General features: G+C 40.4%; 1 protein-coding gene across 1 annotated transcript in view; it reads right to left on the bottom strand.

Annotated features, from left to right (window-relative positions):
* The window catches only part of PTGFR (prostaglandin F receptor), a 47,298-nt gene extending 37,557 nt beyond the window's left edge, over positions 1–9,741 (bottom strand). The window contains exons 1-2 of the mRNA XM_058538365.1: positions 9,156–9,741; positions 6,819–7,688 (exon numbers count right to left, since the gene is read on the bottom strand). Coding sequence (XP_058394348.1) covers positions 6,819–7,616 — 798 coding nt within the window. The 5' untranslated portion in view covers positions 7,617–7,688; positions 9,156–9,741. The remainder of the gene's footprint in view (positions 1–6,818; positions 7,689–9,155) is intronic.
* Positions 9,742–27,210: the final 17,469 nt, after the last annotated feature.

Below are 27,210 nucleotides of genomic sequence, written 5' to 3'. Positions count from 1 at the left end.
CACACTGGAAACCTGCGTGTAATATGTCTTCTATTTAGATAATGTGTGAACAAATGGACTTCTGGAAGATTATCGTAAGCCAGACTCTGCAGGAAACAGACTTTGAGACAAAGATCTACATGCACGAAGCTTTCTGGGGAGTGTGAGGCGGTGACGGAAGCAGGGTTGGGCAGAGGGAGAAGCAGAGATGCAATCCAGTTGCAAGAAAGGCCTCAGCAAGCTCTGAATCATGGATGACCCTTCAGAAATGTCCCATGTGAGGCAAGGAGGTAAGTGCTCTGTACCCCCACATCCACCTGTCACTGCACACAGAATGACCAAAGAGAGGGGGGTACAACCATGGGCTGGGGGCAGCTCCCTTTGGCAGAGGGTAATTTCCCTGAGAGCTAGACTCACCCAAAAGGGGATGTGGGTGGGGCATCACAGTGTCCATGAAACAGGTCTGTTGGAATTTTCTAAGAATTAATCCTCTGTGAATATAAAACCTACCTAATCTTTTAGTCTGATTAGCAATACAAATTGAGCCATGTATTCACTCAATCAGCTGCTAAAGACTTGAGGTAAGCAAGCCCATTTTATAGAAAAATGTCAACATTTACCGTAGAGATTTTATTTATGACAACGAACGACAAATATCTGTAGGTCTTTACTCAAAGTAATTTTCTCTTTCTGTCTCCTGACACGACTCCCTCAAAGATAAAACACCAATAAAAATAAATACATTTGGGGGGAAAAAAATGTGTGAGTGTAGAGAGAAAGGCAGTGCTAAAGATAATGGGGCAAAAATGACTTTGAATAAGTTATATCACCTACTTTTTTCCTTTACCTTCAACACCTCCCATTCAATACTTGGTTCCTCAGTTCATCCATTCAACAAACATTGGTTTATGACCTACCGCTTATAGAAACTAAAACACAAACCAGTAATATAGAACCTAAGCACCAGGGACCACCGACACTAAGAGAGAAAATTGGCATGTAGACAAATAATTGTAATAGCATCATAATAAAATAATACCAATCCTAGTTTACCCACAAAATTTCTCTGGATGCTGGCAAAATTTCTAAATTCTAGCACCAGGTGGAAACTGTAGAATGTTCAGGATTCTCCGGGACTTCACTTTCAACTGATACTCCTGGGGAACCTCTGAACACACTTTCCTCCTCTCAGACCTCTCCAATCCAAATCCCAATTCGAGATATTAGAAGTATCCCTGAGGTCGACCACGCGAGTCCTGACCTTGTCAGCAGAGGGCTCCAAAGTGGAAACGAGTGCCATCGCCAACTGAGCCCTCTGTACATGAGATTCATTTAGCAAATACTTATTGACCCCAACTCTGTGCCAGGCATGGGTCTAGGAACTGAGGATATAGCAATAAATAAGGTTCCTTCCTTCAAGGAGCTCATAGGCTAGAGGTAGAAGCCAAACAACAACCAAATAAACAGAGAAATGTATCCTATGTTATCGGATACTGCTAACTGCTATGAGAGAAATACAGTCGAGAAAGGGAAGAGAGAAGAGAAAGGGTACTTTTTAAGATAGTCTAGATAGAGGACGTGATATTTAACAGCGAAGTAGGGGAGAGAGCCACACGGACGTCAGGAGGAAAGTGCTCCAGGCAAGAGAACGCCAAGGTTCAGGGACAGGAATGTGCTCCCAAATCTTCTAGAACTGCTCCTCTGCCAGCCACTGTCATTGACCTCACGCAGCTTACTCCATGCCCACCCAAACACAAAAGCAGCCTGAGTTCCCCTAAGGTAAACTACATTAATATATCTCTAAAGTATACCTTTTCTTCTGGATATGAATTTTGAATTATACGTGTCTGAGTAGTTAAAGAATTTTGTAGAAGTAGATCCTAAGTGTCATCAACCTTTTATCCAGACAACGTCATTGCTGCTTCCATATTCCAAACAAGGGAGCACTCCCACTTCACAAAGGAAACCAGCTAAAACAATTTATGAGAATACCACCTCTAAAAGCAGGAGCAATCCAAAAATAAACCCAAAAGACCTACTTTCCAGGATATGACATAAAACTATGAGTCCATTTTGTTCTTAATTTTAGAATGAAAGCTATTCAAAACCCTTTTATTTAGTACAGATACAATGGTGGATTGGTTAATTAATTTTTGTTTAATTTGGGAAATAATTTACACCTGTACACATTACATATGTACATGTTTATACATTTTACACATTTTCTTTTCACTTAAAACGTGTAAATGTACATCCATTCACCACTGTTTTTGTGTAGTGGCAAGTGTACAAGATGCGTACACAAATTTTCATTACGTAGTTCTTAAATATGATAATGAGGGCCAGCTTTTCAAAGAAAACCATCTTCACTAACAGTCAAAATGTTCTATGATGTTGTGTTGCTCCATCATTTGCCACTAGCCCTGTAAGACCTGGTCATTATGATACCAATACCTTTAGTAATTCAGTCAAGTTCAATTAACCGTACAGTTCTTTGATTTATATCTGACAAACACCTTAGTAACCAAATGTTTAACTACATTGATTAGAAATACTAGCATAAGAGTAACAATCTTAGAAAAATCAAATTCAAACTCTACACATGCAAGAGAACACATTTCTTGGGTAAACTCACCTACATAAGAAATCATTTTGCCCTTCAAATACTTTATGCTTCTTTTCCCATTCAAAATGATCCTCTATCCCTGAAGAGAAGGTAAACAAACATATAGCAGCCTTCTAGTAAAGGATCACTGAAGTTTAATAGTGTCATACGTCTACAGTTGCTGCTTTAGGGAACAGATTAAAAATTACCATTTGGTTTCAGTATTTGCTTAATTAACTCTTACCTACAAAACTCAGAATCCACATTCTGGTCAATCATTTCCAATCTTTTGACATTCATACCACTTAAGTTACAGTCAACCAGTCAACAAGTATTTATCGCTCTGCCAAACTAGTGAAATAAGCATAGCAATAATAATAGATTTCTTTTAGGGTTACATACTCTAGAAAGAACATTAAAAAGAATCATTACCTGTATAAAGACAGAAACAAAGAATATTAAGAAAATGTTACCTGAAAGTGCTGAGAAATGTCTTTTTTCCCCTCACTCTAGAAACATCAAAAGAATGTCTTCAAGATTTATTTATTTAGGAAAAGAATTCACCTAGGAGGCACACAAGATGATTTTATAATTGCCATTTGACTTTCAAAAATTTTTGTGTTAATTTATTGCTAAATGGAACTGTAAACTAATAAGTGTCTATTATAGTTTCCTGTATTTTTCAGTTGGGATTGTAATTAAATGAATTTATATGAGTCAACCATATTTAAAACTATAAAATAGAGATATTGTAAAATTTAAGAAGTCATTAACAAGTTATATGTTAAACTAATATTATGATCGTACTACATTTCTAAATCTCAACTCCTAAACATACACACACACACTTTTCCCCCTTGGGGAAAATAAAACACATTAAATTAAAATTTAAAAAACAAAAAAACACCACAGGGGATTTTTAGGGCAGTGAAACTATTCTGCATGATACTGTAATGGTGGACACATGTCAGTCTACATTTGTCCAAACCCACACAACGTAGAACACAAGGTGAGAACCCTAATGTAAACCAAAGACTTAAGTTAATAACAATACATCGGTATTGGCTCATCAATCGTAACATATGTCCCACACCAATGCAAGATGTATTAACATCTTGGGGACGCCTGGGGGGTTGGGGGAGACATGAGGAGGTCTATATGAACTTTGTGCTTTCCACTCACTTTTTGGTAAACTTAAAACTACTCAAGAAAAATAAAGTGTATTAAAAAGAGAGAGAGAATTCAAACAAACATCATGAACATCTTACCTTTGTATTGGTTAGAATTCAATCATCAAAATTAATAAAGTATCTCCTTTGTCATCAGCTGCAAATTTAAATAGTTTTAGAAATTATGCCACTATTGATAAGCCCTGATGCAATGCATCCTATCATGTACAGACACCATCATCTGCCTTGCTCATTTCCTCCTTTTAGCGTAGCCACCTGTACCTTTGCTTCATTTTGAGGCTTGAAAATGACAGTGAGCACAGGTCACAGAGTGTGTGCAGATGTTCAATTCAAATTACAAATCCAACAATTTGTGCTTATCAATCATAGAGAGAAGGTACACGGTGTAAAGCAGGGCATTGACCTGGAAGCTGTCACCATTATAGTACATCTATGGGTACATCTGCAGTAGTATATAGTACTACATCTATAGTACATATAGAAGCTTGGTTTCAGAGGTATTCTAAAAAACTAAGAAGCTTTTAAAATATAGGATGGGCAGGAGAATGATGGCTCAGTCACTAACATCAAAGCAATTCCTCCTAGGCATTTAACAAAAAAAGGAGAAATGTTTCAACTGAGGTATTAGTATTGGGTGTTATTTTGGCATTCCAAGCCTGAGTGTTTTACTAGGTTTCCACTTAGAACTGTCTGATGGCCTTACCTAAGGCCGAAGGCCTTGTGTTCAGCCCACAGAAGTTATAAATTCTTTGGCCAGAACTTGCCATGAAGACCCAAGTCTCCACAAGAGAAACCAGGAATGCAAAGAATGCTTGAAACAACTCAAAATATCAATCCATCAAGGAGTGTCTGTGGTACACCTACTACACATCTAACACAGAAATAATTTTCACACTAAAAAGCATTTGAGAAGTACTGATATATTGATGTCACAGACGTATCAATAATTCATTGTTAAATAGAACGTAGACCTCAGAAAATGTTGCACAAAAATAAAATTATGTTCCCACTAGGAAATATGTTCAAAATATGAATTAAATGGTAATATCTACTTTAACAGTGAAGCAAACCAAAAATTCAGGAAAAGAAATTAGAGGAAAACATAAATTCAAAATAGCCATGGCGAGAGTGAAATTTTGCTGCCTTCCATAGTCTAGTAGTTAACCCATCATTCCTAGCTCTCCAAGTCAAAAAGCAGAACTAAGCAAAATTTTAAAGGTGACTCAGAACAAACAAAAACCAAAGCCCCAGTGATTACCTCAGTTGTCCAGACTCTCTGTCTCCCACTCAGTTCACGATTTCATTATTTTCAGGCTTTCTTCAGGATTATGAACTTCACTTTTAAAATGTCTTTAAATATTTTCAGCTTCCTTTTTTCTCTCCTTATTCGTATTCCCTTTCCAACCCCCAAATTAATCTTAACTCTGCTCAGACTCACTTTGCATTTTGAAAAGCTACTCTATTTCAAAGTTTAAGAAAAAAAAAAAGAAGCATTATTCTAAGGAAATGCCCTCTGTCAAGTGGCATCAATTAAACTCTTCAAGAATGATCACTGAAATGATTTCAAGTGTTGAGAGAACTGGCCTCTGCTGTTCAGACTGAGACAATTATCTTGTGAGCACAGGTCAGATCCCTGCGTGGGGTCATCTAAACTGACAACAAGCAGGCCTCAAAGTGTTGACTTGCCTAGACAGACCCAGCCTAGCCCCACCGTGGTTCAGTTCCTAGGACCAGTTCAGGAACACCATGAAAAAATATTTAAATGATTTAACAATGCAAGAAGCTAAATTCAAATGGTGAGGAAATAATATGAAGGGAAATAAATAAATATTCAAAAAGCAGAAATCCTTTTGCAAAATAAAAGCAGCTATCATAGGATCTGTCTGCAGCAGCAGCTCCCACAAACTTTTCTGTGCATCAGAATCATCAGGATTGTCTATTAAAACTCCACTGGCAACAATTCGTGGGCAATGGGCCTGTTGGGGGCTAAGAAAACTGCTTTAGTAACCAGTACCTTCATACTACCATGCAAGGTGTGACCACGACCTTTGTGTTATGTCTACCTTTGTCTCACCCCTTTGCCTCACCTCTCCCTGTGTATCACCTGGACACCAGCCCGTTTCCCCACTGCTACAAAAAAAAGAATGAAAATAATCTTTGCTGCCATCATTAGCTACGCACAGAAGGATTTTTCTTTCCTGGCATGTTGTTATTCTTTCCATCATAAAGTAAACTGCTGGAGGGAGTTAAGGTCAGACTATCAATCATAAGCATTTTTTTTCTTGTCTTCTACCTGGAAAGTAATATACATGACTTATGTTTGCTGCTCATTCCATAATTTTAGGCTTCATTTCCAAATAAAAATGCCAAGCTGTCAAATATAGCTGCTGGCTAAATTAAAAAAAAAAAAAAAAAGGAACGAAATGATAAGGGAAGAATCCCTGGCCCTCCTGGCCAATCAGACCTCTCCCTGCACTCCTTGCATCGCTCCTGGGTTAGTGAACTCGTGACTTCCTTACCTGGTCTATCCATATAGTTCACCTGAACCACCCAACTATCTCGACTCATCACCTCCCTTTGCAAGCTGAGACCTGGTCATTGTGTTTAGAAGAACCTGGTAGCTTGACCATAAATTAAAAGTCTGGATAACTTTCTACCAAGACTTACTGGAGTCCAGTCCAATATTGTATTATAGCTGGTCATTTTTTTCACATTTTAGAAACTAATCATATTCAATATATTAAAACTATGTTATTTCTGTTAAAATTACTTTATACTGCAATACAAGCAGGTAACACTACCATTAGAATTGTTTAGCAAGGCATTTCCTTCAGTTCAGGGCTTGTGGGGAAATAACCATGTGTGGCATAAATGGCTTAATTCTAAGCCAGAGCTCAGCGCTGAAGTAAGGTGTAAATTGTAGCATTTAAAAGACTGAACAGTGCTGCCCATCAAGACTAACCACTTTGAAAAAGACAACAAAACTTGTATTGAACATGAATTAACCGAAGAAAGCAGAAAGTGTCAAAATGTTAGGTTCTTACCAGAAATGGACTCCAGCAAATGCAGGAGACACACATTATAGCCAGGAGCTGGATGACCATTTCGAAATGATGAGATCTGCCTTGTCTGTGCTGCTGACTCTTAAATTTAACTCGTACAAGTGTAATTCCTGTGATGGCATTGCACAAGAAGGAAACACCAAGGGCTAAGAGCCCCAGAAAAGAAAAAAGTAGAAGATAAAACCTATCTTCCCAGTCTTTGATGTGTTCTGTGTTGTAGAAACACCAGGTCCTCGAGGCTTGAATTTTATAGTCGCGATGCCCAAGGATGGGCAGTAAAGCTACGAAAATGGCAAACAGGCACACGCCACTCAGGATCATTTTCACATGTTTGGATGTAATTTTCGTAGAATGAAATATTGGTTTGGTGACTCCGATACATCGCTCAATGGCCATCACACTGCCTAGAAGAAGTGGGCACAGACCAGAGAACACCATGCAGATACCAAAAATACTGCAAAGGATGTTTGATTGGTCAAAGCGGATCCAATCTTTATCAGAAGCATATACAAAGACTGCTATAGCTCCATTGATGAGGTGGCCAAAGAAGTCTGTGATGACCAGGGCACTAGCCAAAAGCAGAAACGATGCCTTGGACTTCTGTCTAAATCTCTGATATGCCTTCATGAGAATAGCAATGGCAAGGCTGTTTGATAAGATTCCCACTGTCATGAAGATTATTGAAAAAAACACTGAGAGCCGGTTTTCCGTCTGGCAAGTTGTATTTGAAAGGAGCCCAGCTGCAGGAGACACTGGCTGTTTGGAATTGTTCATGGACATTGTTGTGGAGATAAAAGCCGGCCACTCAAGTCATCTCCCTCTCAAAACAGTGCAGGCTTGCCGTCCAGACATCTGTAGCATAAAGACAGAGGATTTATGAGCACCGGTAACTGCTCATCTGACATTTAAGACCGAAGCGCTCCAGCACCCCGTGGTGGGAATCAAATTTATCTGGCCTATCAAAAGCAAGGTTGCATCATAGTGAAAACAGCACACATCTGCCTGTGGTTCCACGACTCATTTTCAAGGTAAAGAAGCTGCCAAAATTGAGACCCCCTGGTTAACCTCTGTGGCCCCTCTGCACAGGGGCACCTCCTGAATCTCCTCCTGACACTTCACTGACACATTAAAACTTTTACAAAAATCACTAACAAGATTAGATTTAAACCCAATAAAGTTCTTAAAGGCATAATAGTCTATTTAAATAACTAGATAATATTTTAAGGTTTTCGCTTTTTTCTTTGATGGGCTTTGTCCCCAAACTGCAGATTAGTCCTTAGGTGAACTACCTGTTTGTCAGGCAGACAAAACAGTCTGCTCCAAACTTTGGGAGGGGGTACAGGGGACCAGCAAGCTCATTGATGTTAAATGGGGCTTCTCTGAATAAGTTCTAAAACTATTTGATTTAGATCAAATATCAGCAAACCACACGCATCAGTGACCCATGGAAGGCAGAGCGGTGAGGCTCTAGAAAGGTTTTCTGGTCCAGCTACCACCTGTGCAGAAACCCTGGCTTGTGATAGGAAAGGAGGCGAGGCGTTCACCATGAGCACATCTGCCTAGATGCTGTGAAGTTACGGCTTCAGGGTAGCAACATCCAACACAAAGTATTTATTTGTCGCTCTTTCCCTAGTGAGTTGAGGCCTGAGTCACAGACCCTCAATACCCACGACCACAGCCACCCCGCCCCGAGCTAATTCGCTTGGCGTTTCCCGAGCAGCTTTCCGGGAGGCTGGGAATTCCGGAGCCAGCCTTTCCTGGGACCCGCCCCAGTGGGGCCGCCCGGGTTGCCGGGAGGGCGGCCGCCTCCTCCAGGTCTTACTCACAGCCCGACTTTCTCCCGTTACGTCCCCGCCGCCCGCATGCCTCTGCTTGCAACATCCTTCCCAAACCTCCTAACTTGCTGAAACTTTCTGCGATTGCTCAAACGCCAGAGGGCCGTTTTCCCTCCCACCCCCGGGGGCGCCAAAGGCCTGCTCTGGCCCAGGTGCGGGATTCGAAGTGTCGCCGGGAGGGAACCACGCGGCGAAAAGGGGATCGCTCCCTTTGCCCGTTTCCCTCCTCTGAGACCCTCTCTACCCGGCCCCCGTGCGGGTAGCTCAGAATCGGGACGGGTCAGCCCGAGTACCCTGCTCTCTGCGAATCTTCCCAGCTTGGGGCATCTGGTCCAAACTTGTTGCCAAGCGCAGGCTAAGGTGCCCTCCAGTGCGGCCGGCTGCAGCTGCCGCCGGGCGACCGGAGGTGGGGTAGCCAAACCTCCGTCGAGTTGAGCATCCCGAGGCCGACGCGTGGGAATCCAGCCGCTGGAAGGGTGCTTACCTTGGCATCGCGGGCCGCCGGCAGGGCTCTCGGCGGAGAAGCAGAGCGCGCCGCTCGGTGCGCCATCGCGCCCGGCTCCGCTCCGCCGCCGCCGCGGGTTCCTCGGGCGCCGCGCTCGGCTCCGGCCCCGGCTCCGGCTGGGTCTCGCCGCGCGTCCCTCCGCGCGCTCCCCCAGCGCGGAACCTGCCGGGCGCGCTCGGCTCCTCCGATCCCTCAGCACCCAGCGGCGCTCGCAGCCTGGGCGAGATGGAGGGCGCGGGTGACCTCCGCCTCTTTCTCGTCTGCCTCCTCTCCGCCCCCTTTTCCATGAGCCCAGAGCCGGACCCGGAGAGACGAGGGCATCCCGCTCGGATGCTACGGCACCCCCAGCAGCTTCAGAGCTGCCCTCTCGGCAGCCCGACCACTTAGGGAAAAGTTTTGTTTTAACTCATTTTCAAGCTAAAGGCGCCATCTCTAAGGCTGCAAAATAGGAATCTGGAGAGCTGAGGAAAGCTTACAGACAGCTGTCTTGATAGCGTGTTGGACTGTCAGACTGCAGTTTGCAGAGCGAAATCATCCCAAATCCAGCTCGAAAAGGATAAAGAAACCAGGTAGAAAGAAAGAGATGGTGTATTTGAAGAAAGGCTTAGTGGCTGATATCCCCAGGGGTTAAAAACAGGTAGTCAAGCCACGTGTTGTAAATGGAAACAGTCCCTGCCTTAGGGTTCGCTGTCACTTAGAGGACAGGACTATGTTTCTGGCTTTCTAAGGAATGTGAGAAAAGGGGTGAGAAGTATTCTTGAAGGGCACCTGCAGATAAGGGATTGTAACATTTTAATGATTAAAAAAGCCCAATGGTGAGAGAATTTCTAGATATATTTACCCAGAGATGTGAATCTAAAAATTTTGTGCAGAAAATTTCGTGATCAAGTAGAGAAATATCCACTACTTCATAAGAAACTGTGATTTGAGCCGTTTTAATACTGTAACTGTTTTTTGCTAATATCATTTTGACCCATACCTATTCACTGTGTCTCATTTTTCCAGGTAACCACGTATGGGAATCTATTACTGATCTTTGCTCTTTTCATTTTAGTAAAACGTTGTTACCACCTATGTGAAAAACCAGTGCCACATGGAAATAAACCCTCTTTTCTCCATTCTAAAATCAGAAGAGGCCTCTAAATTTCTGGAAATTGAAAAGGATCATAAAATGCTAAAGCGAGATAAAATAAATTAGTCATTAACTACAGAAAAGAACGATTGCACAGTTTTCCCTTGTGGTAGATACTGAGGTTTTTTTTTAATGATATGATCATGACTTGTAAAATAAACTGTTACTCGGGTATGGTCAGGAAATTGAACAAGTTAGTTAATCAAATGTTCTGGTTAGTAGAGAAACATTATGTCTGGATGGCCAGTATCCAAAGAACAACTATGTGATAAACCACATTGAAAATGTGACTGACATAGAGTACCACTTTTCCTTTAATGATTAATAGCACTTAATCACATTACATTGCAATTATCTGTTTACTTATGTCTCTCCCACTGAACTGAATTCCTGTGGAGATCTTGTTCATCTCTCCAACCTCACCTGGAACTATGCCTGGTCACCTATCAAATGTTGCTTGAATTTATCAATTGTACAGTCAGCATTTCCAGTATTATAGTTCAAGATCTGGAAAACTCTCCTTCTCTCACTGGAACCCCTAACTAATGTCAGCTGCTCTATCTACTGGGTAAAAAAAGAAAAAAAAATCTCATTAATGCAATGTCAAATCATAACATTCGTTATGTAATATATCAAAACAATAGTAATTTATTTTTCAAAGTACTAGATAAATCCCATTTTTTAAAAACTTATCTACTTTGCATGTATTCTTAGAGTTCCTTTTTTAGAATCTATTCCTTAATCAAGGAATTTCACCTGAGTATCAATAAAAGATTCTAAAGTACCTACATGTCTTCTCGTAAATATAGAAAGAATATCTTGCTATTAGTAGAGCAAGCTATTAATTTGTATGGAAGATTAAACAGCTAACTACTCTTAAAAGAAAAAAATAATAGCACACACGTGTGTGTATGTATCTGGCCTTATGGGACCCAGATCTGATCCCCTATTCAAAGTTCCTAAAGAAAGTCTTTGACCACCTGTATAAGGAAGAAGAGCTGGTGACTCAGCGGATGAGGAAACAAGCAGATCAAAAATTAGTGGGGATGGGGGATGGCTGATAAACTCTTTTGAAAAGTGGTAGCTTGTATTCTGATATCTGAGAAGTGGACCCCCGTAAAACTATTCACTCATACATTTCTTCAGCAAAGGTCTTCATTGCCTACTTCATGTCAGGTGCTGTTTCTAGAAGGCAGAAGTACAGCTGTGTGAACAAAGCATACCAGTCTCTGCTCTGGTGTGGCTTCTAGGCTCGGGGAAGGCACGCACTGTTGTGGCATGGGTGCCTGAAACCTTGATGTGATGTTAGATGCCCGGGGCTCCCTTTGTGTCAAATGGATGCAAAGCTGACGTCAGCCTGTCTCCAGGGAGATAACATCCTATGACAGGTGTGTGCTTGGCAATCACTTTCATTCAGGATTAGATGCAGGACGCTTCCCTCCGAAGATGTGCACACTATAAATCAAGTCAGAGAGACAGGGACTCAGTGACACGGAGGTTGAACTAAAAACTCCATAAAAATCAAAGGGAGTGTTGGAAGTTGATTTTTATAGTTTTAATAAAACTGTCTAGAAAGGCTTTTCTGGAATTTCCCATAAAGATTAATAATAGAAACATGCCTCAGTTTGGTAGTAATGAACATAATAATACCTTCTTTTGTCTTTTTATTTTTATTACATAACTATTTGATGAAAACCGTACTAATAGCAGCAGAGCATTGTCTGATATGGCGACAGAAAATGAGAGGATAGCACGAAAAGACTGGGCAGGGTTTCCCTCTGCTGTAACGTAGGGTCACTAGGAGTCCGAGTATGGAAGACACTAACAACAAAACTATTTGATACAAAAAAAGTAACATATGTAACACATTTGTAAGTTGTGAATTATAATATAAATTAAAACATCCATGCACCTACTACCTAATTTAAATCCACTAAGGGATTCCTAGGGCTGCTATAAGAAAGTATGTACCACAAATGTGGTGGTTTAAACAACAGAAATTTGTTCTTTTACTGTATGGAGGCTAGAAGTGCAAAATCAAGGTGTTGGCAGGGTTGGTTCCTTCTGAGGGCTGTGAGGGAAAATCTGTTTCACGTCCTTTGCCTACCTTCTGGTGATTTGCTGGCAATCTTTAGCATTCCTTATCTTGTAGATGCATCACTCCAGTCTCTGCCTTCATTTTCACATGCCATTCTCCATGTCTCTGTCCTCACATGGCCATCTTATAAGCACCCAGGTCATATTGTAGTAGGGGTCCACCTTACTCCAGTATGACCTCATCTTAATTAATTACATCTGCAACAACTCTATTTCCAAATAAGGTCACATTCCGAGATACTGGGGGTTAGGACTCCAACATACGTATCTTTTTTGAGGGAAGAGCGATTCAATCCATAACAAGGACTATACTCGAACATTTCTGCTATTGTTACGTCTATCGGTATGTTTCTTCCCTCATTCCATTCCTCCGTATCCTGCCTCCAAAGATAACAGATGTAACCACTATCCTGAATTGTATGGTTGTCATCATTCTCTTGCATTTTATTGTTTTATCACATAAACATGCATATGAACCAATATATTATTTAATTTTCCTTGTTTTGTAACTTAATCTTCTGTAACTTGCTTTTTTCGTTCAGGATTTATAAGATTCACGCATATTGTTGTATGCAGTAGTACTTTATTCATTTTCAAAGTTCTACAATACCTTAATGTTTTGGTATCCAAATTTTTTAAATATTATTCTGTCAATAACCATTGGAATTATTTCCAATTTTTTGTCCTTAGAAAATATTCTACTATGGATGGTCTCATACTCATCACCTTGTGTGGGAGTTTCTCTAGGCTATATACCTAGAGTGAGGTTAGTGGGTCATAAGGTATGAGAATGTTCAACTTTATAACACTAAAATCTTGTATAAATTAATTCACATTCCTTCAAACTGTACTTAAGAGTTCCCCTTCAGCCACATTTCTGATAATGCTTGGAATTGTCTAGCTTCTTACCAACCAGATGGTTGTAAAAGGAAATCACATTGTGGACCTAAACTATATTTCCCTTCCCATTCATGTTTCTTCTGTGAAATATCTGTTCATCTCTTTGTCCAATATTTTAATGCATTGTTTTTCTTCTTCTTACTGATTTTTTGTGTGTTCTAGATACTAATCTTCTATCAGTTATATGTTTGCAAACATCTTTTTCCAAATCACAGCTTGCCTTTTCATTTCCTTTATGCTATCATTTTTTACAAGCAGTTCTTAATTTTAATATGATCAAATTTAAATATTTTAAATCTCATCTTTTGTGTTGTATTTTAGCATTTTTTGTTTCACATGTTAAAATCCTTCCAGACTGTGGATTATAAAGATATTCTACTCTCTATTTTCTAAACATTTTAAGATTTGTGCCTTCCACATTTAAGTCTTTAATCCTTCAGATAATGATTTTTGAGTACTCTGTGAGGTGGGAATCCAGGATTTTTCTCCATATGGATAACCAACATTCATGGTGCCATTATTAAATAACCCCTCTATTATGAGTTGAATTGTATCCCCCAAAATTTATATGTTGAAGTCCCAAACCCCAGTACCTCAGAATGTGACTTTATTTGGAGATAAAGTCTTTATAGAAGTAATCAAATTAAAATGAGGTCATCAGGGTGGGCCCTAATCCAATATGACTGATGTCCTTATGAAAAGGGGAAATTTGGAGACAGACGTGTATACAGGGAGAACACCATGTATAAACATGAAGATGGCTGACTATAAGCTAAGGAGAAAGGGCTGGAACAGATCCTTCCCTCACAGTCCTCAGAAGGAACCAACCCTGCCAACACCTTGGTTTTGGACTTTTAGCCTCCAGAACTGTGAGACAATGAATTTCTGTTGTTTAATCCACCCAGTCTGTGGTACTTTGTTCTGGCAGCCCTATCAAATTTATACACCCTCCATTACCCCACTAACCTGGAATATATATATCTCATATATCAAGTTTCCATATTTGTATGACAAAATTATTATTTGTTGAGTGCCTACCATATGGTAAAAACTATACTAGGTACTTTAATCATGTTATAATATTTAATCCTCTAAACAAATGTCTGAAGTCTAAGTGGCCATCATTTCTCACCCGAATTATGGCAACAACCTCTTCCTAATTGTCTCCAGTCTTGTTGACTCCAGCCCATTGCCCCATGCTGTCAGATCCTTCTGCTGAGTATGAGCTCCAAGGCCAGACTGGCCCAGTTCATGTTCAAGGCCTTCCTCTTATAACTAGTTCCATAACCTTAGGAAATTACCTAATTCTTTTATGCCTTGGTTTCCTAACTTTAACAATGCAAAAAATAATAATACTTACCTCATGGACTTGTTATAAGAATTGAATGAGTTAAGTGCTCTGAAGAGTGCCTGGTGCTCCCTATGTGGTAAATATCACTAGATCTACCTCTAAAATGCAAATATGGCCATGTTGGGCCCCACCTTACAACCTTGTAAGGTTGTAATGGTTTCTCATTTCTCATCATTTCCCTCAAGCACATTCTCTGGGGTATCAGTTCATAAGAGGTTAATTTTTAAAAAATATTAATTAGGTTTGAAAAAGCTGTTAAACAAGTATTAAACAGAATCCTTTACCAAAGAACATTAATAGATACTAATGTGCGTTGGAAATCTTCTGGTATGGAGAGAGTTCTCAGTGGGTCCTACTGGACTCAGGTCCCACTGGGACGTACTGTTGAGAAGTGCTGTTGTCACCCTTAGGATAAACTCTGGATTCTTTTACGTGGTTTTCAAGGCCCTTCCTAATCTATCCAGCTACTTCACCCCAGAGGCTTAACTCTCACTGCTCATACCTAGAGCTCTGTGTCTCAGCACACTGGCATTCTCAGCTCCTGAAACCCGTCTCTTGGCCTTCAGTCACCCTCCATCTTTAACAATCCTCCTTCAACCCCTCATGCATTGCCTGACTCCTATTCAGGCGTCAGGGCTCAGCACGTCGCAAGTCAGTGTGCTTTCTGTACATCACGTTACCTGCACATCTGTCATCGTCATTGTGTTTCCAGCACCTTGCACAGGCTGTGGAGGTGCTCAGGAATGAATGAATAAATGAATGAATAAACAAATGAAGTAGGTATACTACAGATGTGGAAACCCAAGCATAAAGAAGTAACTTGCCTGATTAGAATGGCAAGTACATGTGACCAAACCAAGTCTGTCTGACCACAAAACCCGTGCTCTTACCAACTCTTGGTATTGCCTCAGGGTTTAATAAAACATAAAGTGCTGTCCCTTCCGCCCAGAGTTTGTTGTTGCTAATCCCACCACCAGAAGGATGGATGCTTGCATTGTTTTTCTTTCAGTGCAAAAGTTTTGCAATAATCCATCTACATTCTTTCACAATATCCAAAAACAACAGTGGCACTTTTTTAGCACTAAACTTTTTATTAACTCTTCATGACAGGAGCAAAATAGAAAGTCTGCCAGGTGAAAAGAAGGGAACGATTGGAAGGAGGCAGAATAGACAGATAATGTTTATTGATTTCCTGCCCTGTGCCCAGCACTGTGACAAGCTCTTTTAATGCACACATTAACACCATCTGGTGGTTATTTTTATTTTCATTATACAGAGGAGAGATGAGGAAACCGAAGCCCAGAGAGCATAATTATTTGCCCAAGATCACGTAGCTATGCTGATAACGAGCTACAACCCAAACCATGAAGTGCTCAGCTCTTTCTGCTTCATTCAGGAGTGGGGAGGGGGGCACTGCAGACCCTCTTAAACCTCCTGTCATTTCCGCGCCTCCCCTTCAGCCCAGACCCTGCCCCTGGCCACAGCCTCCACAGTCCTGGGTGCCCATCACTATTTGCTGTTTATTCTACAAATTTGTTGGACTCTTAAAGTAAGCAAGGTGTTGTGCTAAGGCATTTAGGATACAGAGACCATGTAGCCCCAGTTTCTGCCCTCAAGAAACTTAAAATCTAAAGTGGCATGCTAGTTCTCGCTAACAACCCCCTATATTTTTCCATTTCTCCCTCCCCCTTTTCCAGGCTCCTATTTGCTCTTTTGGAATTTTTCTTCCTGACTTCGCTGACTTCAATATTTGATATAGATATCTAGGATGCAACTAAGAAACAAATTGAATCCACCCAATAAACTATTTTTTAAAACATTGCCCTGAGCAGGTGGGACACAAGACATATAATGTTTGACAAGAGTGAAAGGAGCAAGCAAGAGCTGGTTGCATGGAAGAGAATGGACCAGATGCAGCATGACAGAAATGCCTGAAGCACGGGGGTCCCCAGCACAGGGTGCCAAAAGGAGGACAGTGTTATGTAAAGAAACTTTGCCTCCTTCCCTTTTTCAGTTCATACTTGCATATGAAAAGATGTAGAATGTACATCTACTGAGAACTGACTATGTGTCGAGTACCATACAAACACTTTGCATGTATATTCGATTAACTTTCACAAGAAGTCTATAAGAAAAGATAAAACCATGATCCTCATTTTGCGCAGGAGGCAACTGAGGCACAGAAAGATGAAGAGGTTAAATTACCTAACAGGAGAGGAGAAACTCAGTCCCAAGTCTGTTCAACTCCTGAGCCCCTTGGCCTTACCCTGGCCCAGACGGCCTCACTGAAAATGACGAGCAGCCACGTTGCACATTGTACTTGAGCCCGCAGGGTCGTCCAGGTATTGGCAACTGTCATGGAACGTCCTTTTGTGGCTAAGTTGTCATCAGGGGTTATCTTGATGCCTTGACTGCATTCAATACTTGTCCACAATCTTCACGTGAACTTTGCTTTTGTGAAGCTTCAAAACCCCAGCACCCAAATCCAAAGCAAATCCGAAACCACCAGGAAGGATGATGAGACCATCCTTGGAAAAGCAAAGGAAATCATTAAAAAACATTAAAAATTAGTCTCTTGAACTGCAGTTTAAGTAAAGAAAGATGGAAGGGGAAAATATCCGTAGGCTCACTGTTCCTCTAACTCAGCACAAAGAGGGAACTCTTTTCTCTGGAAGATGGAGCCGTCACAGCTGTGGAAACAATATCAAAAATCTCAGCTCCAGAGTAGGACTGACTGGCTTCTTGGGCATGCAGCCAGTCGATCTTGAAATTCTTAATTGTTTTATCTGCGAATCTGTGTCTCGTAAGTGAAGTCCAATGGGACAATGGAGCCCGCACCAGGGGCTTAGCAGCTCCGGCTCCTGCACAATGCCACCTCCCCAGGATGGGATCCCTGGGACGGGTTCTCAGCCACCCATTCCCTTGTCCCAGACCCCAGCCAGCCTCCCCCTCCACCCCCACCTCGCAATTGCTGCCACTCTTCACCTAGGAAGGGGCCTGGCCACGAGCTTGGGGTGGGCTGGGGTTGGCACACACCCTGTGGCATCTCAGGGCCAGGCATGGCTGCTGCCATTCCCACTCCAGGGGAGACTTTTCTGGGCCGGTGCAGGGGCAAGCCTCTCACCCACCCTCGCCCAGGTACTGAATACATCCTGGCTCAGAGATTTAAGATATTTAGGGGTCACCCATCTTCCTTGGGTTGGACAGTGGGCCCATGGAAATAGGGGACAGCTGGCTCGAGTCTCCTTGCCCCAGCCCTCTGCTGGAGTGCTGCATCTAGGTCCCTTGGCTGGTGGGAGGAGGAACCCAGCAGGCATCAGGCCCAAGCAAAGACACGTGGATGCCAAATCACAGAACAGGACCCTCAGGTTCCTGTGAGGGTCTGCACTAGCCCCACGAGTATCCCTGTGCTCCAACTGCCCCGCAGCCAGCTCATGCCTGGGGGATCCTCTCTTCTTCCTTCCAACCTTCTTCCTTCTGTCTAAGTTTGTCTCTGACCAGCTTTATTTTGTCTTGAGTTTGTCTCTGACCAGCTAGAGGCACCCTCGAAGGACAAGGCACGCAATACAAATTGTGTAATTTCGGTGACTCCACACACAAGTGAAATGTTGTGATATTTACATTTGAATTGGCATTGCACAATATAGAGATGAATAATAGAATTCATGCTATTAATTTAACATTTTAACTTTTATTTACTTAGAAGGTCAACTAGCAAATAACACCATGATAAGTCGAGAGAGAGATCACAAAAGAAAGGAAAAAGCTTTATATTTTAGTACCTTTCACAGTACTTTTTTCCTGCTTTTTGCATTTTTCTCTCAGCTTCCACACATTGAACACTGGATCTTGGTCATTTGTATTCCTCTATCAGAGTGCCTAGGCTATAACATACAATCAATAAATATTTAGTAAGTGAGTGAATAAATTCCTATAACAATTTTTCCCTTATGGCACTAAAAACTTTCTGCCTCCTAAACTGCCAAAGAGGCTGAGTCCTCTGTATTTTTCTATCTTCCACAAAACTTAGCACAATTTCTTTGTCAATGCTCATTAATGTGTATTGAATAACTATATACATTTGTGTTTCTCCCTTATCTCAATAACTGTATCTCTCAAGACAATATGAAATGGAGATAAAAATTATAGACTAAATAAATTAAAACAAAAAAATACTCTCAAATTATCCAACACAGAAGGCAGGAAAAAAAAATTGCAAGGAGAAGTCTTTCTCAGCTTGAATTGTGCAACTAATGACCCACATTCTCCACAATATGTTTCATGTCTAGGCATAGTCAAAGCGTCACATCTCGGTTTCTAAAAGCCAGTTATAACTTACTCTAACATGGTTGACATTGCTTCTTCTATTATAAAATTTTAAAAAATAAAATTGAAAGTTGAAAGTGCTGTATGTCATGAATTTTTTTTAAAGTTCAAAAAAACCTTGGCTTTCAGAGTGTGACTTCTCTGACAGTAAGAGGTTCTCATCTTGTGAAAGCGTCAGGGAAAGCCAGTTATCACTAACCAGAGAAACAAAACTGCTGTCAGAACGCTGCGTCCTTGACAAATGGAAACTTTGCTTTTTTCACACATGTTGGAAGTTTGTTCTTTCGCAAAATCAAATCTTTATTCTCAATAGGATAATCATCAGGCAGAAATGTCTCCCTTTTGAGAACGCCTCTCCTGCACGTTGAATATCTTCTGCAAATCTCTGCCACAGTTGATGGTTTAAACACAATTGAATGAGGGTATAACTTTGGCTCAAATATGTACATTTTCCTGACATCTCTATTCCTTTAAACAATCCTGGGTATCCGGCAGGTCAATATATTGGTCATTGTTGATGCTCCCTCTCTCCCCACCTCAACATGCCAATTCAGTCACCAATTAGCTGATATTTTGGACAAGTCACTTGACCCCTCTGAGCTTCAGATGTCTTATCTGCACACTGGAGAGCAACAGGCAAAGGAAAGGAAAAGGAGAAATGGCTAGGATAGAATGGTCTTTAGGATACTGTATTAGTCAAATTTCTCCAGAAAAAACAGGACCAATAAGGTGTGTATGTATGTGCATGTGAGTGTGTGTGTACATATATATATTATATATATATGTATATTACATGTATACATATGATATACTACATTAGGGTTTAGCCCACAGGCAGAGGCCCAGAAGAGCCATGCTCCAGTTCCAGTTCAAAGGCAGTCTACTGGAGAATTCCCTCTTGCTTGGAGAGGCCTTTCTTTTCGCTCTATTCTGGTATTCCTTTGGTTCTGCTTCCCTGGAGAACCCTGATACAAACCCCTAATCCTACTCCTTGGCCTGCGAAATGAAACTGGCCCTCCCACACACCATGCAGGTGATCAGGGCACCAGCCAGTTGGAATAGCATTCCATGTAGGGAACCAGTCACACAAGGAACTAGAGCATAGAATAAGAAATCAAGAGAGAAGCCTGTTTGTAAAGATTGGACAAATGTGGTATGATTTGTGGAAGATCCAGCTCACTGGAAGTACAAGTGCCTGGGACCCATCCCAGGTACCCCATATGCAAGTTCTGCTCCAGTTCCCCTGGGCTGATGGTCTGAGTCCACTGATACACTGCCTCTAACGTCAAAACAGGCCTAGGAATCTGCAAAAACTTAAAGTTAAGAGTAGCTGGGAAGGTAAGGACAGACACTCCCTGCTAATAACCTTGGGTTATTCATTTATTTAACAAATATTTATTTGTTGAGCTTGAACAAAATTCTGGATGCAATGATTCTAGACTGTTTCTGGAATGAGTTTGTCATCAAGTTATGTAGCCAAAATGTAAGTGGACAAGAGATCTTTGATAGAACTGGCATGGTAGACTTAACCCAAATACAACATGTGAAAAAGAAAGAGAAATTTTGCCCAAAATCACATCACATCTGCAGGTAGTTTGAGAATTTAACCACATCAGGGTATGGAATGGAAAACTCGTTGGGTAAACCTTGCTGCCATGGAAACGGCAGAAGGTGATTGGAATATGGACTGAACCACTGGGCCAGGACTAGGCTGGCAATCACTGTGTCGTTGTGCCTCCAACTTGCCAGGGCCTCTGCTCAAAGCAATCAGCCCAGGCTGTTCTGCCATGCAGGCCTGAGGCTGAGCCATCCAACTAAAATTTAGTTACTATTCTTTGATACTCCCACCTCACACATAGAATCTGCCACAGTTTCAAATACATTAAATCCAGATATAGACACCACCAAAAGTGGATGCTATAACCCAAAACTATATGCCAGAAGAAGAAAAAAAATTTTAAGAAGAAATTATTTCACCAAAATTAAGAAAGTTTGACCTTAAAATAATCAATCAAAAATTTATAAAATAAAAGGAGGCAGTGATATCAGCTGAAACTCAGTTGGCTTCAAGTAGAGTCCTTAGATATTTACGCTCAAAAACAATGGAAAACTTTTGTCTCACACACATAATTAGTTGATTGATTTCATTTTTCCAAACTGTTTGATGTTCTGAAACTAATTTAGGAGATGTCTCTTCGTCTACGTTTATTCTCTAGTTTACCCTATCAATAATTTTTTTTGAAATTATTTGTTTGAAATAGTTGAAAACTATTTAACTGAATTGACCAGATATTTAGTATCTTCTAGAAAATAACTTCTAGTCAATCTGTAAAGTGGTTTCCTCTTCCTCACAGTAGGTTTTACAATGGCCAACAGTGGCCTACAATGTCCTACAATGGTTTACGTGATCAGCCCACAGCTGCCTCTCTAATCTTCCGTCTCTTCTCCCTCTCAAGTTAATCCTCCTGGCTGTTTTCCTCAAACACACCGGGCAGACTCCTGTCTCAGGGTGTTTGTACTGTTGTTCTCTCTGCCTGGAATAATTTTCCCACAGATATCCACTTAGCTAACTTCTTTACCAGCTTCACATCTTTGCTCAAATCTCACCTTCTCAGTGAAGTCTCCTCTGCTGATCCTAGTTGTATAGTAAACGGTCCCCCTCATGCCTCATCAGCACCCCTGCATGGAGCAGGCCCTCTCCATCCCTCTTACCCTGTACCACTTTTCCTCTTTTCCATAGCACTTATTACCTTCTAACATACTACATGATATATTTGTTTATTGTAATTATGATTTACTATCTGTCCCCTCCTCTAGAATGAAATCCCCATGAATGCATTAGTTTCCCATGACTTCTATAACAAATTACCACAGACTTCGTGGCTAAAAACAACATAGATTTGTTCTCTTACAGTTCTGGAGGTCAAGCCTCCAAAATCAGCTTCACTGGGCTCAAGTCAAGGTGTTGGCGGGGAGGCTCTGAGGGGAGAATCTGCTTCCTCCCCTTTTTCAGCTTCTAGTAGCCACCCACATTTCTTCGCCTGTGGGCCCTTCCTACATCTTCAAAGCACATCACTCCAGTCTCTGCGTATATCATCACATTGCTTTTCCTCTTCTGAAGGAAAATCTCCCTCTGTCTCCCTCTCGTGAAGACACTTTTACATTTAGGGCTCATCAGAATAATCCAGGATAATCTTCCATCTCCAGATCCTTCACTTAATCATATCTGCAAAGTGCCTTTTGCCATATAAAGTAACATATTCACAGGTTCTGGGAATTATGATATGGACATCTTTGGGGGGCATTATTCAGCCTACCACCTGAGGACAAGAATTTTGTCTGCTTTGTTCCCTCAGGTATCTCAAGCCCAAACGTAGAGCACGGTAGGGACTCAGTAAATCTCTGTTGGATTAGTAAAGTTAAACTTCTATATAAGGTAGAATTGTAAAAGTAGTTTAAAAGATTTAGTTCAGAGTTTGAGTGTATCCTGTCTAATCTTAAGAATTGTTCACAGAGGACTCCACAATCTGATAAAGGCATCCAGAGAAGCCATACTGCCTAGTGTTATTCACATAATTACTTTATCTCTGCCACATCTTAGAACACCTCTTTCAATTTCTCTATTGAATTGAATGTCCCCTGAATAATTAGATGGAAATATGACCCCCTTCTGTTTCCTTTTTTTTATTATTCCTCCTTTCAGTTTTGTCTATATTCTGTAAAATATCTGTGAAGGACAACTTCTCAGGATACATACATTTAGAGTTATTAATTGAGAACGTTTCACTAGCCAGTCAACAGTTATTGAAGGACATATTAGACTCGGCATGCTCTTAAAGATGTTTATTACCTCCCAGAAAAGAACTACAATTCCAGATAATAATCCACAATATTGACGTTCAAAAACGTATATTTTATCACTCGTTTATTTAGGATTCATAAAGCTGTGGAAACAATCAGAAGCAATGGTCACCCTCAATTAATAACTATTAGATCTTTAATCCACCCTGTTGATCAATGTATCAAGCTATGAATATAGGTTTGATTTATTTATTCATTTATTTGTCTTGTTCCACAAAAGATCTGACTGTGGCTTAAAGGGGGCTGTTTTAATAAACAGATCGTTAACTAAAAATGTAAGTTCAGAATTAAAAATCAAGACTAGGCAAAATATTTTAAAAAAGAGTAAAATATCAATACTTCGGAAGCTTCAACATGCAATTTATCAGTGTTATAGAATTACTATATTTGAGCCCATATTTGGATCTAAGCTTCTTAGTAGACATAACGTAAAGGAAGAAATAGTCATGTGGTCCTTACAGACAAACAAGGAAGGGGGAAATAACCAGCTCTTTGAGGGAGGAGAAAACTGTTCCTAGCACATGAGTGAGAGATACCACGGTGGAACATGCGTAACACGATAAGACAGGAATATGCAATGTGTGACTAAGAACACTGGAGTCACAAACACTCAGTTTTCTCATTTGTTAATAGGAATTAAAAAAAACCTATCTAATAATATTATTGTAAAGAGTAAATTACGTGATACGTGCAAAGCGATTGTACATGGATAACTACATCTACCCTAGAGGATTTCTCTACAGAGTGAGTGAAGCAGCTGAGGCCCAGTGATGTACCATCATGAGGCACAGCAACAGGCATTGCGCCAAGAGATTCAAGCAAGCTTGGCTATTATTAACATTCACTAGCATTTGTCTCAAAGAAATGTTCTACATGGGAACCTAACTGGAAGCTTAAAGTTAAATGTGAGGCTCTAGTGTACTGTTTTTGTATAAATAACAATGGAATGGAATTAATGTGACAATGTCTAAATATACTGTCAACTTTACTATAAATCACAATAATATCTAAATTTATTGAGTGGCTATGATAGAGCCAGACAATGATCCCGGTAACTCACACACACTATATCCCTGAATCCTCGCTGCAACCCTATGAGGTAAATCCTGTGCTGTTCCTCGTTGTACAGATAAAGAAACTGAAGTTCTAAGAGTCTAAGTAGCTTGCCTGACCAAGCCCAGCAAGCAAGTAATTGATAACTCTAGGTCTCCTCCAAATTTGATTAAATTCATGTCACAACCTTATAATAACAACAGACTAGAAATTTCAATTAGAGAACGTCTAATGTAACTCCTCATTTTAAAGATGGGAAACAAGGCCCAAAAGAGGTTGGGGACTTGCCCAACATTCTCAGGTAATTATGACAAAACTACCATGAGAAGCTCTCCCCTCTTGGTGGGGAGAGTTGGGGGATGTAGCCAATAACTCTCCATGGCTGGGAGAGCTGTGGCTAATGGGTGCATTCAAATTTATGATGAAAATGGTTCCAATCCTGCTCTGCTGCAGCATACATTTGACATTCCAAAGAATTCAGTGAAAGAATTAAAATTAATGTTTGACTGAACCTGATGATTCTATTGTAGTAGCTCATTCGATCACCTCATTAGGCAGAGCCATTGTCTTATTCTCCCCACGAACTCGCTAATAAAGCACAGCCTTGATCTTCAGGAGCACAGTAAGCGGGGCCTCTGTTTTGACACCCTGTCTAAATCTCCTGTAATGAATCTCTGTAATTAACAAGATGAATAGATCCCATTAAATGGATAAGTCTCTTTCTCTCAATCATTCATCATACATCTAATAATGGTTCTCGTGGAGTATAGCACACTTGGAAAATTCTTGACATTCCCTATTTTCATAAGTAAACTTTAGTTTGTCATCAGCATGCTTGGACTTTCAGAAGTAATCAACATTTTTGAGCACTTTCTATGAGCCCAAGAACTTTCTTAAGTACTTCACATATATTAACTCACTAACACATTTTATTCTCAGGAAAGTACTTGCTTTGTAAGGCAAGTACGATTATTATCCCAATTTTGCTTATGAGGAAACTGAGGCACAAAGAGGGTAAGTAATGTGTCCAGGGTTTCAAAGTTAGTAAGTAGGGGGTTGAGAGTCAAACTCAGGCAGTAATGATCCAGAGCCCACATTCTTAATCAAATTCTGCTGATTGACCACAAAGCAAAGATGTCAAAAGAAACTAGAATGTATTACTACTGCCATTTTATTCTAACAAAACTGACGTGATCAAAAGAGAAAGGCAACATGTACGTATAGAACTCTTCTCCCTGAAGAACATGTACATTCCCTGTGCCCCAAAATGATGGCTCATCTTCCTCTGTGTTCATTCCTAATCTTTAAACATTTGTTCTTGGAACAAACCTTTATAGAGCACCCATCAGCTAGATACTGTGCTAGAAATGGAACCCGGTCTTGTTCTCTCAAAACTGAGGCATCCATAAGCTAGAACATTGCTTGGCACTCACTCAGATCTTGACCCCACACACAGCAGCTGCACTCTCATCCTCTCTAATAAAAACCAATGTGGGGTCAAGTTTGAAACAATATATAGTCAGGAATCGTAAGAATTAAAGGATCTAGCAAAACTTAAAGCACAGTTACCTCATGTAGTTACCCATTTTTTGATATATAACACTTTATGAATTTGCAAAGTTTTCTCACATTACAATTTTTATGTCTTTTATATATAAAATATATATTTATAATATACATATGTATATTCATAGACTTAATATATAACATTTCTCACATTACAATTCCATTAAACACTTTCATAACCTTTTCTCATTTCTTTTTAAATCAACCTGTTTCCATAGAAAATATGTAGTTACACAAATAGTTGCCCATACTTTTGCAAACTAAAAAAATATATACCAGACATGTTCTATTGCAATTTTCTCCTTCATGGTTTCTGAAAGTCATTTCACAACTGAATTTCTTACGATGTCATCTGGGATGGAGAATGGAGCAGCCTGGATGTTCAATGTAGAGTCCGTTGATCTCCCTTCCACTCAGTCCCTACACTGTTCATTGCAGCAGATAAGCAGCATCCGTGGAGCCGTATCACACAGCGACTAAGAGCACAGGCCCCAGCACCAACATTCCTGGTTCAACTCCAGCTTTATCACGGATTAGCTGTGACCTTAAGCCAGTTACTTGATCTCTCTATGCCTTGATTTCCTTAACTGCAAATTGGGGGATAGTAACAGTACCACAACTGGCGCTAATATTCCCCAGCACGCACCACTATGGGAGAGCTGGTTCTTAAAATATTGAAATACTTTCATCCTAGTAGATAAATAGCTGCCCACTCAAGCACTTGTTGCCCCCACACACACAACCTCCACCCAGGTCCCACCCCCGGTCTCCTCTGTATCCCATAACACTGAAGTAAAACCTTAAAAAGCTAACGTCTTGAATAGCGGAAGCCTGGCCACCCTGCCCCAGCTGGGTCTCGAATCCATTCCGATAGGCCAGAACCCATGCCTTACAGGCTGTCAAATGCTTCGATTATCACTTCTGCTTAGCTCATAGGGTTGTCGTCAGGACAAGATAAATTTCACATTCATGACAGTAAATGCTCAATAAATGTTTATTATTATTCTGGTCAAAATATCAGGGAACATGCAGCGACAACTGCATGCATCACTTAACAACATTATCCCCAAATATTCGCTTTGTCACATAGCATCAATTCTTACAGCTATTGGAAGGACAAAGCAAGTGCATCTCAGACTAGGAAAAATCAAGCAGTGAAAAGAATCCCTCTGAAAAAAGTTCAATTGCAAATATATGTGTTTATTAATATTACTAACACAAAACATATCGCTTTTCTTAGAATTATCCATTTAAGGAGGTTAAGAGTACCTCCAATAATGAGTGATGTTGCCATGTGTGGACACAGTTATAATACTCTCCCTGTGTAAAACATGAGCTTTTCTAATAGAATAAGTGCTTTTTTAAAATGCCTTTTCTCTAGAGTCCAATAAGAACTTAATTAAACAGTAAGAGCTCTCTAACATCATTAGAAAGTAAAAGCAAAGTTTCAAAGTAATAGTGCAGAGAGATTTTTTAGGGTTTTTTTTTTTTACTATTAGATTGAATATTTGTTTGAGTAAAAAGTTGAATTCTACAGATCAGTTCTTAAAAGCATTTCATTTTAAAATCTCATGAAAAACTGTGCTTACGAGCTGACACCTTTTTCTTTCTCCCAGTAGTTTCCAGGGATCAAAGTTCAAAAATAGAATTTGCATGTGTGTGTGTAGAGAGGGGGTGGGGAAGGCTGACGCTGGTGGAGGCTAAATTAACCAGCTACGAATTAGGAGTAACCAACAATGGCTCAAATA

The sequence above is a fragment of the Diceros bicornis genome, chromosome 4 (genome assembly GCF_020826845.1).
Source record: "Diceros bicornis minor isolate mBicDic1 chromosome 4, mDicBic1.mat.cur, whole genome shotgun sequence".
NCBI lineage: Eukaryota > Metazoa > Chordata > Mammalia > Perissodactyla > Rhinocerotidae > Diceros > Diceros bicornis.
Note: the sequence above shows the minus strand (reverse complement) of the source record. Positions and strands in the feature narration are given on the sequence as shown.